The sequence below is a fragment of the Pteropus medius genome, unplaced genomic scaffold (assembly GCF_902729225.1).
Source record: "Pteropus medius unplaced genomic scaffold, Ma_sr-lr_union100, whole genome shotgun sequence".
Lineage (NCBI taxonomy): Eukaryota > Metazoa > Chordata > Mammalia > Chiroptera > Pteropodidae > Pteropus > Pteropus medius.
The window spans coordinates 1,067,332-1,084,377 of NW_024354503.1; the positions used below are offsets into that span (position 1 = coordinate 1,067,332).

The 17,046-nt window shown below is 35.9% G+C and overlaps 1 protein-coding gene across 28 annotated transcripts in view; it reads right to left on the reverse strand.

Annotated features, from left to right (window-relative positions):
• EIF4G3 (eukaryotic translation initiation factor 4 gamma 3) overlaps nt 1–17,046 on the reverse strand; it is a 274,286-nt gene that overhangs the window by 53,672 nt on the left and 203,568 nt on the right. For 19 of the 28 annotated variants that reach the window (XM_039854728.1, XM_039854726.1, XM_039854710.1 and 16 more), the window contains 5 exons: nt 15,182–15,428; nt 12,840–12,973; nt 11,148–11,267; nt 10,662–10,772; nt 5,424–5,594 (listed from right to left, as the gene is read on the reverse strand). In XM_039854728.1, coding sequence (XP_039710662.1) covers nt 5,424–5,594; nt 10,662–10,772; nt 11,148–11,267; nt 12,840–12,973; nt 15,182–15,428 — 783 coding nt within the window. The remainder of the gene's footprint in view (nt 1–5,423; nt 5,595–10,661; nt 10,773–11,147; nt 11,268–12,839; nt 12,974–15,181; nt 15,429–17,046) is intronic. The other 9 variants (XM_039854734.1, XM_039854732.1, XM_039854729.1 and 6 more) reach the window with 1 other exon arrangement.

Here is a 17,046-nt window from a genome sequence, read left to right on the forward strand (position 1 = left end):
ATGTACTATACAAAGACAATGTGATATTAGCTGAGGACAGACACAAAAATCACTGGAATAGAATGAAAAGTCTAGAAATAGATTCACACACACATGATTTTCAACAAAGGTACAAAGGAATTTCAAAATAGAAAGAATAGTCTTTTCAACAAATGGTAATGGAATAAATGGTAATGGAACAACTTCCTATCCATAAGGGAAAAAAAAGGAAACTTGTTCTATACTTTAATATACAAAAATTAAAACTAGATCACAGACCAAAATTTTAAACCTAAAACTATAAAATTCTACAAGACAACATAAGATAAAAGCCTTGCATTTGTGGGTTATGCAAAGGTGTTTTAAAGATATGACTGCAAAAACACAATCTATGAATGAAAAAATTGAGCATCATCAAAATTAAAAATTTCTGCTCTGCAAAAGACAATTATTAAGAGAATGAAAAGACAAACCATAGACTGGGAGAAAATTTTTGCAAAACACACATTTGATAAAAGATTTGTATCTAGAATATATAAAGAATTCTCAAAACTCAACACTAAGAAAACACACTACCCAATGAAATAGGGCAAAAGAAATGAACAGAAATTTTACCAAAGACACACAAATGGCAAATAAACACACGAAGAGATGTGCTTCTTCAATGTATTAATCATTTGGGAAAAGCAAATTAAAACTACACTGAGATACTATCACATATCCATTCAAAAGGCTAAAATTTATAAAGCAGATAATAATAACAAGCGCCAGTGAAGATGCAGAAGAACTGAAACTCTCATGCCTTGCCCACGGGAAGACAAAATGGTACAATAACCACCCTGGAATACACTTCAGCATTTTCTAATATAGTTAAACCTATATTTACCATACAACTTACTGATCTCATAGCTAGGAATTTACCCAAAAGAAAGAAAAGCTTAAGTTCATATAAATCCTGTATGTGAATGTTTACAATTATTTTATTCATAATTGCCAAAACTTGGAAACTGTTTATCCTGTGAATGGATAATGGAATACTACTGGGTAACAAAGAAAGAATAAACTAATCATGGAATAATATTACAGATGAATCTCAAATGTATATGTAGTAAATGTAAAAGACGCCACATTCAAAATGATTCCATCTGTATGATATTCTGGAAAAAGCAACACTGTAGGGACAAACAGATCAGTGATTAACAGAGGTGTGCTTGAGGGGAGAGGATGAATCCAAAGGAGTACAGGGAAATTTCAAGGGGCTGGTGGAAATGTTCTGTATCTTGATTATAGTGGTAGTTACATGACTGTGGGTATTTTTCAACAATTACAGAACAATACACAAAAAAGTAAATTTTACTAAATGTAAATTATGCCTTAGTAAAAATGTAAAGTTGCAAAAATTCATGAAAGCATGATATAATAACTGAAAAGGTCTAGAAAATGTTTTGTGTGATCCTTTTAAAAATTTATATCTGTATACAGGGATTTTTAGATTATGTGCCAATATGTTAACAGTTTTTCTAGGCAGGAGATAATAAATTTATTTAAATTAAAAAAAATTATATTGTCAAAGTTTTTAGCAAGGAGTCAGTATTGCTTTCACAAAAAAAAAATTGAGTTTATTAAGGACAGTGGAGTCACTGCACCTCTCTAATTTTGCCTGTTATCAACTGAGACGGTATTGTTTAGGTCAAACTTTAAACTGTGCTCTCTATCAAGAAAAAAAATTGCCTTCAAATATCTTCAAATATTTCAGAAGGTAACTTTAGAAAAATAAGATAATAAAAAGGTAATTTATTGAAGTAATGTACAGCATGGTGACTATAGTTAATATTGCATTGCATATTTGAAAGTTGCTATCAGTAGTAGGTCTTAAGTGTTTCAATCATAAGAAAAAAATTTATAACTATGTATGATGATGAAAATTAACTAGACTAATTGTGGTGATCATTCTGCAATATACACAGATATCAAATCATGACGCTGTACACCTGAAACTAATGTAATAAGCCAATTATACCTCATTTAAAAAAAATCTCCAGCATCAAACCACAAATTTATTGAAAATGATTTATTCTCTGTAACTGAACATCTACAACAAATTCTCCATTTGAAGCATAAGGCACAGTTATTGCTTTCCAGACCACTGAAATTTAGTTGTAGAGACAATATATTACTAGTGAAGCGACAGACCAAGCACAAGGAGCCAGAGAAGGGGGTAATTCAGGTACAAGAGCGGTCAGAGACAATGGGTTAGTCAGAGAATGCCTTTAAAAGAAAAATGAGAATTGGGCCAGATTATGGACAAAAAAAGGTGACTAAGTGAGAAAGGGAGAAGAAATTTTAGAAAGGGGAAAACATTTTAGGAAGGAATTGTTATTGCGGATTTTCTATTTGGGGAATAGAGAACAAGAAGGAAAGATCAGAGGACTAATGTGCACTAGAGGTGAAAGAAAATGAATTCTTAAATGATAGGTTAAAAGCCAGGGTGGAGAGTCAGGCAGTAGCAGGAGGAAAGTTGCACCAAGAGAAGGGAGATGAGCAGGGGCTGCCAGCAATGGAACTACCACTCAGAGCACGTGGCAGGAGTCTAGACACGCCACGAGGCGATGGTTTCCTAGAACTGCTTCGAGAAGATGAAATCTTATGATACAGAAAGAATAAGGTGATTAGTGGTCATTCATAAAGTTGTTACGACACAGTGGTAGGAAAGGAAGTCAGAGCGAAAGAGTTTTCTGGAAGTGGAGGCAACAATAAAAGCACTGTTTTGACACAAAGGAAAGAAAGAGAATAACAATTAGTAGAAGCAACAGGTCAATGTGGGATAAACCTATGCAGAGGAGAAGACTAAAAACTCCAAAAAAGAGAGGAAATGAAGCAAAGATGTTCCATATTTAGAAGAAAAAGTGTCAAGAAAAAAAAGGTTGTATTGGCCCTAAAAAAGACGTCTATTAATTCTCCATTGAATTTTCCATTCACTACAGAAAACTTAGCTAATTAATGATACCTCAAGTCAATATAACTATTATAATGTGAACTCTGAGAAAGAAGATACCTACCAAGAAGGGCTCCTAGTGGCTAACGGGGCTGAAATTTCAAAGCAGAGCCTAGCAGCCTTTTCTAAACAGGGGCCTCTCACACAAACTGCGCTTCAGGGAGAAGGCTGCACTAAGCTGCCTGCCTGCACTGTGTTCTTGCCATCTGAGCCAGCCCTTATAAAGGAGTTCCTGGAATAGTATTTCACCCACCAGGACTGAGGATCTTCTTGTCCAATCAGAGCTATACAGCTATATACCCATGCATCTTCACTGACCAGAGACACTCCATTCTGACCAAGCAGGACAGTGCTTTTTGGACCAATCAAATCGCAAGGATTTAGAGTCCTTATATGCATGAGGATGGACCAATCATGGGCCAGGGGTAGGGGCAGAGAGCTCTGTCTATGTAAGTCAGCTCCCCTCTGGCTCAGGGAGCACACTTTCCTTTTCCAATGAAGACTGTGTTTTCTCAGCTGGAGGTGAAACTAGGAAGCTCAAACATCAGAGGCTGATGTTTAGAGCTGAAACACTAAAGATGAAACACCAGAGACACCTAGCTGGACCACGGCAAAGAAGGGTGGCAAGGCAGAGCAGAGCTGTCTAGCCTGAGCGGGGCCTGACTCTAGGGCTGCCTGGCCCCAGGCCCGCCTCACAGCCATGTTGCTTCATAATTGAGCTATAACACTACTGATCTGTTCCATAGCCGTAATGTTCTCACAGCCGTACTGTATCAAAATTGAGCTGTTTGCACTCAGTAGTTTCCTTCACTGCACCTAATTGGGGATTCCTGTTGGTGTTGAATTGATGCTAACGACCACTGGTTGACACTAATGTTTCTGAAATAAAAAGTAATATATAATGGGGAGAACTCTGTAAACAGTAAAGACAGGCAGATTATAAGACACAACAAATAAACTGTAACCACAACACCTTGGGTAACTTAATCTCTTGAAGCTTCACTTTTCCACATTTGGAAAAAAAGATAATACCTATTCCTTCTTTCAGAGGTGCTGTAAGAATCTAATGAAATTAGGCACTGACATAAGTGCCTTAAATATTAAGACATCTTCAATGATAAAGATTCAGCAGGAATTTTAACTATTTAGGCTCCTTTTCATTAGGCATTTCACAGGGTATTGGAGAGGGGTATGTAAAAGGTATTTTTATAAAATACTGAGATATACTGAGAAGAAATGGAGGGAAGATTAGGTACCCGATTTCAGTGAATCTGGAAAAGGATATCCTTAGGGACAAATTTCTGGGGCAATCACCAGAAAGATGAACAGAGGAAAGCAGCCAAACAGGTATGACAGCATAGCTTTGTGATGGTTCAATTCATTTTGGTCCTGACTTTGCATGAACAACTTTGTTGGTTAGTTAATTCACTTAACAAGTATTACTGGGTATCTACTATGTATGAGGTTCTGTGTTGGTGCTGAATCAAAATCAAGATTTATAAGGCACATCTCCAATCCCAGAAATATCATTATACTGATTACCTAACTAGGTTCCAGGAACAATGCCAAGAGCTTTATATTATTTCATTTAATCTTCACAATGGTTTTATGAAGAAAGCAATAAGAGTATCTTCACTTTACAGTTGAGGTTAAGAAATTGCCTAATAGAACTTGTCTGTCTCCAGAACTAGGGCTTTTGACTGTTATACTGCTGGTAATAAGAGGAAAGACATATAAAGAGTCAGACACTGAAAAGGTGGTATGTGATCTGTGATGTTTGGCTCTGGTAGAGGTGCCAAGTTCAAGAACAGACTCTAGTTATGGTCCCTAGAAGCAAAAACATCCAAAGGAGATAGTAGAGGTAACCCAGGGATAAGAACTGGCATTGTGTGTACAGCAAAAGACGAATGAGCCTTTACATTATTTGACACAAAAGATAATTTTGTGTGGATTAAAGAAATTCATTCAATTTACACTAAGGAGTTCTGAGGGCAGAATATGCACAGAAAGATACAAAGAATTCAATTTTATTCTAAAAGACTCTAAAACAAGATGGGTTTCTAAATTCGAACTTATTAGAAATCAAGGTCTGACAAGGAGACATAAAGTAATGTACTAACTAGACTAATACAGGGTAAACACCAAAAATCTAAAAACACATTTTAAATAAAAGCAAATATGGATTTGAGCTTGAATAATAATAGAAGTCTATGATGTATAAACTCTCGAGACATAGTGTTTTGAAAAGCACACAGAAAGCAATTTCGAGAGAAAACAGGTTGTCTGGTATCCAAGATGGTTTTTAGAATAATGCTTATAATAGCTAAAAATTACAAAATACCTTAAACAAGATCTGTACATATAGTAATAGGAACAAGTAACAAGTTAAAACAAATTAAAACTACCATTATAATTTCAAAACAATGTTAGAATGTGCTTCTGTTCTCACCTGGGTTTTAATGTTTTCGGGGTCCTCAGCTTGGCTGTCTCGTTTTTGGCTGGGCTTCCAGGCATTCTCTGCCTTTTTCAGGTGCACGTCTTCTTTTACAGAGACTGTGATGATCTTCCTGGGCTCTCTCCTCTGGCCAGGTTGAGATCTCCGTGGTCCAACGTTTGACAACTAGGACAAGAATATTCCTTAATTATACATACATAGAGTACTTACAATTTATTGTCTCTGCTGTGCGCTCAAGTCAAGCCTGATGGTCACACCAAACACTTCTAGATGCAAACACGGGTATTAAGCACTCAATTTAGATGTTGTCTTTTCTGGGGGTAGTGAGGGGTGGGGCTTATGATACCAAGGTTGTACTGTTCTCTACCACTACGATTTTAGATCTCAAAGTCCTAAATGAAATAAAGTGATGGAAAATTGTATTTGATAAAGCTGCTGTTCCTAACCGAAAAGACTACCCTTAACTGAAGCTCAATTTGAGACTAGTTGTGTGACTTTGGAGTGATCAGTTGAATAATTACAGATAGTAATAATCAGTTACAAATGTGCTTCAAAAACTGGATTTCTAAACTTCCAGGGTGAAATGCAAATACGACTTTACCACGAAAATTATCTATAGCACGGATGCCCAGCTTTACTTCATATCTTAACAAATTCCTCTAAATTTACTTGGCCACAAATACTAAAATAACTCTTATATTATTAATGAGATATAACTAAATTGCTCCTGAAAAAAATGTCTTCCTCTCCTTGTGACTTCTTTGTTCTTGCTAGAGTCCCACTATACTCATTCTGTTCAAAGAAATATATGCTGGCATGTCACACTGGTCAACAAATTAAGAACTGTTACTGCAAGATAATGAGGTAGGTTAAAGTATTAAAATAGTCATAATAGTTGGCTACACTGAATGCTTGGAAATAATTTTGCAAGATTAAATATTTGAGTTGATAGTAAGTTCTCTTCCTCTCAAGTCTGTTGCATAGTGAGAGCACTTATTTTTTCTGATATATCATTCTCTAAATGCTGAGTAAATATTGCCATTAAATTTCGAAAGGAAGGAAAAAAAGCTTTGCCCAAGACATACAGACCAGAATCATATCTCAATGCCCCAATACTGCCCTTTTGCATTCATATAAAGTTTCAGAAAAGGAAGTAGAAACTTAAGTGTCATGCTTCATATAAAAAGGCAGGTTCTAAGACAGACATGGTCTGAGGCTTAAGCTGATAAGTTTAAAAGGCTTTATATATCACTCATTCTCAGAATTATTCCCTTATACTTCACTATCTACCCTAATTAGAAATGGCAGTTATCAAGAATGTATCAGAATCAAAAGTTAGAATTTTTGGGCAATACACACCAAGAACTCAGTATTGATAACATGATCTCTGACTACTGGGTAAACATTAAAAAATAACTAAGATCAGGTAAACCCAGAGGTACCAGGCATGGTACAACTAAAAGAGAACTAAACTGCACCATTGGACTAGAAACCCACCAACAGTGAACAGTTGCTAAACCAGACAGTACTACTATAAAAACATTTATTTATAACTGCAACTTTAATCTGGTAGCCTAGACAAAACAATTCTGTTTAGTAAATGCAGTAAACCAAGTATTATCTGGTTTTCACCATTCAGGTTATATTCTAGTGTTAATTCACATGGGTAATCTCTTTTTCAATACTTGGATAAAGTCCAAATAAACCATTATACCATAAGACATTTAACTAAATCCATGCATTTACACATAAAAATTTCAAAGTCCAGTCCAAAGGTTGGCGGGTGTAATGGAAGGTAATTATGTCAAAATCATGTAAGAGCCACAGTATGTATAATTTGGGAATATCATTTTAATTATGTTTGAGTAAAGGCAGAAAATATCCATTTCCAAAAAAATACCTCAAACATCAATGAATATGCCTTGAATCTAGATTTGAATCTAGAAAGTAAATATGATTTATGCCACATCTCTTTACTTGCCTCAAGACACATGCGTGAATTTTAAATGAGCAGCATAGAGATGTGAGAAATATTACTAAATAGATAATGTTTCAAAGGAAAAAAGGTTTTAAAAAGATAATGTAAATTCTTAGTCCAGGATAAAAAAGCTGAAATTATAACCCATGTGCAAGTGCCCCCAAAAATCTAAAAATTCTATTTCTATTTCTGGACATAATTAAGATAGGTACTGTTCACAAATATTTATTCCAAGTATATTGAGTCCCTCAACAGATTTACCATACTTATACATGCTTAACATGCTTAATGCATTAATCTCTAATGTTCTCGTGTTTATACTCTGGGAATGCATTCACTATCTGGCACATCAGTGCTGGGAAGGACTACAGTACCGTAGAGAAAAGAGGCAGATTAGAAGACAAAAGAACTGTGGGCTCTTAAGTCCAACTCTGCTACTTCTGAGTAAAGTCATTGTGAGCAAGTCTCAACTCTTGAACTTAAGTTTCTCATATATTAAATGCTGGTCCTATCTACAAAAGTTATTATGAGAATCATGGCGTGTAAAATATAAGGCACATAAAAGCACCTTAAAAACTAGGTAAGGTATCATTATCAATACCAAAGAACAAAAGGAACTTTAAAAAAATGATACGTAGATTGGTGTATAATTATCTTTAAACATTGCATGTCCATTTTTTGTGTGTGAAAACAATATAAATGGTCAAATTTACAATATCCTTCAAAAGTTGTACCATATATAAATAAATGACTTACGTACAAAACAAAATCTAATATTCAGTGCTCAGAGTTATGGAGTAAAATAAAGCCTGGTTTCCTTGCTTGAAGGACAGAAAATCCTAATCGATGGCTAGAGAAAAGGAACTTTAAAGTATGATGTGCCCGGTCCACAAAAGTCAGAAATAAAATGAAGAGTCAAAATTTGGGGTTGGTTAACTAAGTGAGCCACAATTTTTTTCCAGGTGAACTGGAAGTTTAAATTTTTTAGCTACTCTCACATATTTTTCTTAAATACATTAAATAAGAAATTATACCCATCTCTGTTTTAGAATTTAATATATATTGTTCCTTTCTCATTCAGAGACTATAACCTCAAACACCTCTGCTACCTGGCTAACCAAAGAAAATAAGACCAATATTCGTCTGAGCAATTTTTGAAGAGAGACAACCAAATATTCGTTTATGGAGAGAGGGAAGGATGACATGAGCTCAGGAAACCTCTTTGCCCCCTAGGATTTTTTATAATAGCTCAGCTAATCTCAAAGCTAGTTGAAGTGAATATGAATGGCAAGTTACTAGTCTAGGTCCATAGACCCTTGCTCCATATATTTCTTCAGGGGGCAGTCTGATGTCTGCCAGTAGATTGCTATCAAAATACCACAACTGCCAAGTAATTTGACTTTTCAAAAGCTACAGAGATGATACTATCTGAGTGCTTCCAACTGATATGCACTTTACTGTCCATCAAAAGGTCTTTATATCTGAAAATTGTATGTAACTGCATATGACATGTTAAAACAATCACTATGAATTTAAAATATTTTGTAACGAGTCTGTTGAAAGAAAGTTTAGTCATGGCTACTTAAGCCATACTGTGAAGCATATGTAGTAGATATTAAGATTTTTAGGTGGTAATTATTTATAAGCCAATTTGGAAGCTAGTGAAAGTGACTAGAGGTATGGAACCAGAAACTGAAGAGTTAGGGTTGCTGCTTTTTCCCAAACAGCATTACTGCTTGTTCCTTTATATGTAGCTGTGTATGTCCTACAAAATTCCCACCTGTATCTACACCAATATACCAAAGTAAACTGGACAAATGAAGTGGAGAATGTCTGTTAGCTATGAGAGATGGAGAAGAATAATTATTTGCATTAAGGCAACAGATCACAATTTCACTTAAAAATTAGCTTTTGGCATATGACAGAGCTATTTAAAGAAAGTGAATTAAATAATTAAAGCTGACCTTTTCGGAGACACTACAAATTCTTGGTAATGATTCATTTCTAGTCACATTACTTTGAATGCACCAAATATATCCGATATATGTGGGTACACAGATTAGTGGGCAAACATCCATTGTGATAATTACTTCTAAAATTCATTTTTTAATTTTGATATTTTAAAAGAGATGTAGCTTATTCTTGATTCATAGTATTTCCTGTTTGCTATAGCTAATCATCAGATAATAGTAACCTGGTAACAAAAGTGACAGTATATACTAGAAGACATAGCAATTCCTACCTTCTGCGAGTGACATGTGAACAAAATTGAGCGATATGATAACCAGAGATGCTTTTAACCAGAGATTAATCAAAATGACATCAATATTATCTCAAATGTTTGGCAAAACAAAGATAAAAACCAAAACTAAAACTAAAACCAAACCAAATGCTAACAGAAATATAAACTTAAAACCATCAAAAGGGGAAATAATGCTGAAAAATAAAGTATAAAATGCTTTTCTAGAAAGCTGCTTTCTAAGAGTGAGGTAATTCAAATTTTAGAAGAATTTATTTTAGTGTTTAGAGAAAATAAAGGTTAAATTTCAAAGCTGTGTGAGAAAAGAATATTACACACACAGGTCTTTAAGATGGTGATGCTCAATAAATAATATGCTTCAAATTAAGATTTTCTGTAGGTTTTATAAGCCTCCTCGGATGCACTACAGGCATTTAAATATTTTCAATCAGGCTACAGGCATACAATCAAATAATTCAAATTCATACAAAGTGACAGCTGTTTTTAGATAGTGTAGTTATATTTCAAAGCAGGTTTCAAAAGCTGCCATTTCAGAAATAAAAAAGTGATGGGGAAATAAAAAGTGTCACCTTATATAAAAATATTTTTACATACATAAAAATAGGGTGATCTGCAAATGTACATCAAACCCAAGCTCCTCCAGAACTTTAGGAGCTCTCTATGCCATTCCAATTTGGGAAAAAGAGGTATTCACATCATCAGCAACTTTTCCCCATGCTTTCTGCAATTCTACAAAGCACGGAGTAGGCAGAGCCTGCTAAATCCTGCACAGTGCAGTGCCCCAGCATAACTCCATTGGTAATGCCACTTCCACCGCTGAAGAGCCTGCCACTGGGGGTATAAAGGCAATCTGCAGTTTATGAATACTGCACTCTTTCGTACGTGTCATTTGTACATATTTTGACTTCACAAACTACAGTAAGTAATAAAAGCAAACTACAAAATATTGTAACACCACAGACTATTGCTAAAAAAAAAAAAGTTTTCAGCGCACCCCTAGAGGCAGGCTCTTCAGGGGTGGGTGCGACATCGCCAGTGAGGTGCAAATTGGGGCTTTGCTCTGTTCCAGAATTGGCAATCCATGCCTGCTCTGTACTTTGCAAATCTGTAGGAACAAAGACAAAGAGATGACCATTAGCCGAAAGTCATCAGAGGTGTCTAGTATATAAGAATACCTCAAAACAAAACAGGAATCCTATTCAAGCCTGGCTCTATTTTTAACCCATTTGCAGGTCACTTCAACTGAAAAGTATGAAAAAGAAATCAAGACCAAATTAATGCAGACCAGCATCTTCAAGTAAAAACAACTGAAGTGTATTCTTTATTTACTTTAATATTAGTATGGAAAAGATAGTCTTTGCCTCTTCTACTTCTTCTTAGAGGAATCAAAGAATAAAAGCCGCTCTCTTGTTGTTAGACAAGATGTCATGAAATCTATGACAGTTTCTAATTTATTGGGTTTTAGGGAACTTGCACTTACAGGTACACCTCTACCACCAGGAGTTTGCCTTCCAAAATCTGCAAAGGCTGGAGTAAAATCTGGTCCTCGAGGCAAAATCCGAGGATCCAGAGTTCGCATTGGCAATTTGGGTTGGTTGATCTGCATGAAGAAGAAAAGTAAAGCTCAACACAAGCTCCAGAGCAATCAGTGTCACAAAGATAAAAACTTAGACCGAAAAGTTCTATCAGCTGAAACGGTAAGTAAGCGCTGGCTTCTTGAATCAGTGAAAATCCTATATGATCTCTGGTAGCTTCTTCTGGGCTAACCTTAGAGTCCTTAAGTCACCATGATTTTCTGGTGCCCTGGGACTAATTAGGCCTAAAATTCTGAAGGGGAGTCTACACATAATCAATGAACTGGGTAACTATACAGGACCACAAGAACGGCATATGGCAAACTATTTTGAGATTCTATGAACTAGGGCCAAATGTTAGGACATTTTCCCCAGAGTATTTACCAGGACATCAGAGCACCTGCCTATAAGAATCCTGCTATTGCTAATTTTGGTTTTGATGCTACTGACTTATGATTAGTAAAGCATGTATTTTGAGTGGACATATCAGAAGGAGATACGTTTCATGTGTGATGACTCATTTAAAATCTCACTCTGTCTGCTTTGTTAATCGGAGATATCTTGCTTTGTATAGGCATATAATGTGACTACAGACTCAGCAAAACTAAGTAGCTCAGAGAGAAATCAACTAATGTTTGGCCAAAGTTAGAAACAGATAAGGTGGGAAAGATAGGAAGGAATGTTTTCTAAGAGGATAATCTAATTCAGTGGATATAACACTTGCCCTTTAAAGTACTGATGTAGCCTCAAATTAGCACCACCAATCATTCAACTGTCCTCACATAACTACCTACGAGAAATAAGAATACCTGTTGCTAGAAGAGAGTAAAATACTACAAATAAGGTATGGATAAGCAGCTGCTGGAAGTATAAGTAAGAGACGGAGCTCATTCTCTAAGACAGTTAGTTACTCTCTATTTGATTAGGGATTAATAGTTCCTCTTAAAAACAAAAATACTTCAAACTTAGTCACCGGCACTGGTTCATCATTGATTAACATGAATACTTGGGCAGACAAACATCTGACTTTATTCCTTTTAAATGAACAGACAAAATAAATATTGACTGTATTAATTTTCTGTATGCACCAATAAGAGCAGATGTAAAGATAAAGGGTGCCTATTACTTTGCACAGGATTAAAGACTAATCACTACAAGTATCCACTGAATTATGTTGACTCCTACTTAAGTTTGATCTGCTAAATACCTCCCAACATTTCTGTCCTGTCCTCAATGCCATTCTAATTCCATACCGAAATTTCAGAACAGTAGGGAAAGAGCTCTGTATCATTATAGCCATATTAGCCCAACAGACACATAATTTTCATCACATCTCTAGGAAATAGCCATACTAAGCAGACAATAAATTTTAAAACTTCGCCATTCAAATATGAGCTAAACCCCAACTTTACTGTAGTCTATAAGCAATCCAAAATTCAACAATGTTTAGGAAAACTCTTAATTCTTAAGCATTACATATTTTAATTCAAATACCATTTGGTCTAACAATTCCTAAAAATTGCTCATAATTCACATATTTGCACTGAAAAACCAGTTTCTACCCAAAAGAGGTGTCTTTTTCTGAGTATGCAGCTTACCTTGTCAAGAACCACATCAGTGATGGGAGGCAGGCCCTCTGGTTTCTGTATACAGGCTGGCATGAACTGAAAGTCCAATAAAAATTCCCTGTCATACTGCTTCTTGCCTTCAGTATCAGCAGGCTTCCAGGATTCTAGAAAGAGGGATGTAGGCAGTTGGCTGTATCCAGTAAGAGTTCAAACCAGGTTCCAATATTTACTTTATCCCATCATGAATAAATAAACACAAAAGAAACACTGAGCTATAGTCAGAAAATGTCATGTAAAGACATTTTGAACTGTCCTTTGTTTTCTTATTCCTTCTGGATACCTTTGAATAGTAATCTGAAGTAAGCTGCTATAGGAATCATCTCATATACACATTAAGCCAGCCTTTGGCCAGGGATAGATAATAATTCCCATTAACTAAACTAACAAGCCTATAAATACCTCAGAAATAAGAAATTTAATAATACTCTTGGGTTTCATGGAAAAGAAGGATACTTTGGTTATTCACTAGGAAATGTTATTTTGGAGGAAAAAAGGTCAAAGGACACAAAACACAAAAACAAGTAACTTATTTAATATTCTAAAAAGTCTAAGCAGCTGTAGAAAATTTTTTCCCCTGACTACAGTTTAATCTGAAGAAAATAATGTACTTGCTTGCTGAGCCAACCAAACTGAGAATACATATATCTTTATCCAAAAATCCTGACACTAAACACACATCTTAACTGGCATCTTTAATAGAATTTTAAATCAGTTTTTTTGTTGTTAACACTTGCTTTGCTATTACTGCGGCTACAGCTTTTAACATTACAATCCTACTCTCATATAAAGTTGGAAAATTTCCTGAAATTTTTATTAAACAATAAAAGTAAGTCATAATTTTTTTTCTATTAATATAGCTCTCATCAAAATCAGGTCCCAGCTTACTTCATGAGAGCACACTGGATCCTTCTTTATCTTAGCGGTTTTTAATGTATATAGTTTATAGACTTACTGATGGTCTGTGAGAACTTTGCAGTTTTCAACCACATCCTTATTACATTATATTAAAAGGTAGAGAGTTTATTTGAATCTAAATTTTAAATTGCCATATTTTCCCCAATTACTGCTAGTGTATATTACAGGGGCAAAGGCAATTTGTTGGTCAAAAAAAGGTGGGGCCTATAGTTGTGTACTTTTTCCTTAACGAATTGAAGGATAAAAATATAATCCACACAGTTCTAAAAATGACAACAGTGTCTCAGTTTCCTTAAGAAGGATTGGTGGTGGCCACAAGTGCTTGGTGATATGATGATACAAGCCTAGATCTTTCGAAGTAATTCCAGTATACCGAGTCCTAAAAAAAATTTACAATTGCATCACCTCACAATTTCGTAAAGCCCATTAGTAGCAGTTTATTAGTGCAGTACATTAAGGTGGTATTGATCAGTGGCTTTAAAACATTTTTGACTACAAATCACAGTAAGAAATATAATGACTTATGACTCAAACCAACATAAACACATACACAAATGAAATGTTTCTCAAAACAATATTACCCTTACTACATGTAACACACTGACATTTTTTATTCTATTCTCTTTTACAAAAACTGTTGGTTGTAACTCACTAAATTAAGTTTTTAATCTATACAATGAGTTTAAACTAGCAGTTTGAAAAACACTGGGCTAGATTATTTTTGAGGTCTAATATTTTACATTCAAGCCCTACCTCGATGCAGAAGTCATTCTAGATATTGAAGACTAAGAAAAACTTTTTACCTATCCAAATTTTCTATCAAGGGAAATACTTCTGGGGGACCACACCAAGTATCTCCACAACCTCAAAGTCAACCACAGTTTACACAGTATTGGGACAGAAATTTAATGCATCTGATGGTGTCTAAAGATGAAAGATCCTCTTGGGTTTATCATATATTTCACAGAATACTTCCCACACTGCAGGTGCTCATTTCTGTCAACAAACTGAGTTCAACGCTTGTGAAAAAGTATACTATCTCAAGGGACATGGTCATATCTGAAATATCCATTTCAGTTAAAACAAATAAAATTAAATTTCCTTTGTTGAAGTCCACCAGCCTAGAGCTGACAGCCTAAAGAGTCCCTTGGCCAGCTGACTGCCAATGCCAGTAAAAGCAGAATACCAGTATCAGATAACACTTTCTACAAAGAACACTCTGGATTTGCTAGTCACTAACTTAAGCTTGATGAATCTATTCTGTAAATATTACACTGTGATGAGCCTCCTCTTTCCATCGAATAGTTAGTTCACTATGAGGAGGAAACATTTCTATAGGTTGCAGTAAAGGGGAGAAGGAAAGACGTACACAGGAAGGCAGGGATGAATAAACTTACCTGGTTTAAATGAGAATGTGACCCCTTCACCAGAACTATCAGTGTAGCCTGAATTAGCATCTATTGCTTCACCCTCAGAAACACTCTCAGCACCATTATGTACAGGCTCAGCTTCTTCTCCATTTTCTTCCACAGTTTTCACTTTTTTTAGATCTGAGGAGTCTCTTTCAGGATGAAACCCTTGGCTCATTTTATCCTGTTCAGATTCAAGTACTCTGTCACCTGAAAGCTCCTCTTCAGCTTTAGGCTAAAGCATAAGTGAACACAGAGGTTATATTTTTTTCACTGTGTGTGAAAATACACATGAAGACTTCCACCTATCGCCTCCAAAAGCATTGGCAAAAATGTCACTCCAGATAAGGATGTCTTGTGTTCAGCATACGGTACCAGAATGGTAAGTTTACTTAAAACACTTTTCTCATTTCATCTCCTGGATAGAGCAGACAATTGAAATGGCTACTAAAATGCTTTAACATGACTAACGAAATCTAAATGTACCAAAGACTAGAATGGAAAGAACTGCTAATCCTTGGAACTTGATGGGCATGAAAGAGTCCTGGTCAGAAATCCAAATCAAGCATGCCTGCCCTTACCACTGAAGCTCAGCAAATATAAAAAGAAACACCACAGGGTATTTTTGAGTATGTGCTGTCCTTTGGCTGTGAAAGGAGAGTTCAAAGAATAGTTTAAAGTATCTAAATCCCACAAAGCTGATAATCTCTCACATTACAAGGAGCCTACTTGTTAGTTAAAATCTATATTGTTTATTGACTCTTAGAATTCTCTGAGGCTATGACCTTATTCAAATCATACATGGAAAAATGCTTGGAATATATTCCCCAAAGGAGAAATCTTGATTCTGGTGCATCATGTTTATTTTTTAAAAGACAAAATAGAATTGAAGTCATTCACCAGATTATTTTTGACCACTTCAGTTTAAGTTATCAAATACAAATGGATTTCTGAAGGGCCGTATGAATGAACAAAACTCCTATGGCAAATTTCTCCATGAACTTTAAGTCTCTTTCTTGTCCATGAAGGGTAAGTAGTCTGAAAACAATCCTCTGGAAGAAGCATTTAGAGGAAATAGGCTTTCCAATTGATAAATTCACACTAAGAGAGCCAAAAACAGAATTGATTCAACAGAAGATTATATAAAGAATGTCTTATAAACCAGGAAGTGGTTGCCCTAATTCATTGATAAAACCTGTTTTTTTTTTTTTAGACTTACAAATCCTACTTTGTTACGTAAGTGATTATAAAAGATGTAATATTAGTAAATTTTCTATACTATACATCAGATCATGGAGAAAAGACACTAAACTTAAAAATGTTATCAATAGAGGAGAACCAGGCAAAATGGCGTAGATGATAGAACCTTCGGCTCATCCCTTCTTGCAGTCACATCAAAGTTGAGACAGAAACACGGAACAAACAGCAAGCAGAGTCACCTGGGGGTCTAGATGAGCAGAGGCTCTACCACTAGGGAAAGAAATAAGAAATCACCCTGCAACCACAGGCGGTAGGAGGGGGCGAAGACACGAGGCTGCCTGGTGCCCAGCGGCTTTCTGGGACAGAGGCTACAGCAGAGGCAGCCGTCAGCTGCAGTCCCCTCTTAAAGGGGCCGTGTCCGCAATCGGACTTCCGTGGTGACAAACCAGCTTACTCTGAGCACCAGCACTGTGTCCGTTGCATAGGGGGCACCAGGGACTTACAGAGAGGACACTGAGTTGTCAGAGGGAGGGCCGGAGATGAGGTTCTCTCCTAGATAGAAGTGCTGGTGGTATCCATTGCTCCTCTGTTGTGCCCTTCCCCCTCCCAGGGTGCTGACGCAAAGCCTCCATAGCTGACACGTCATCAAAATG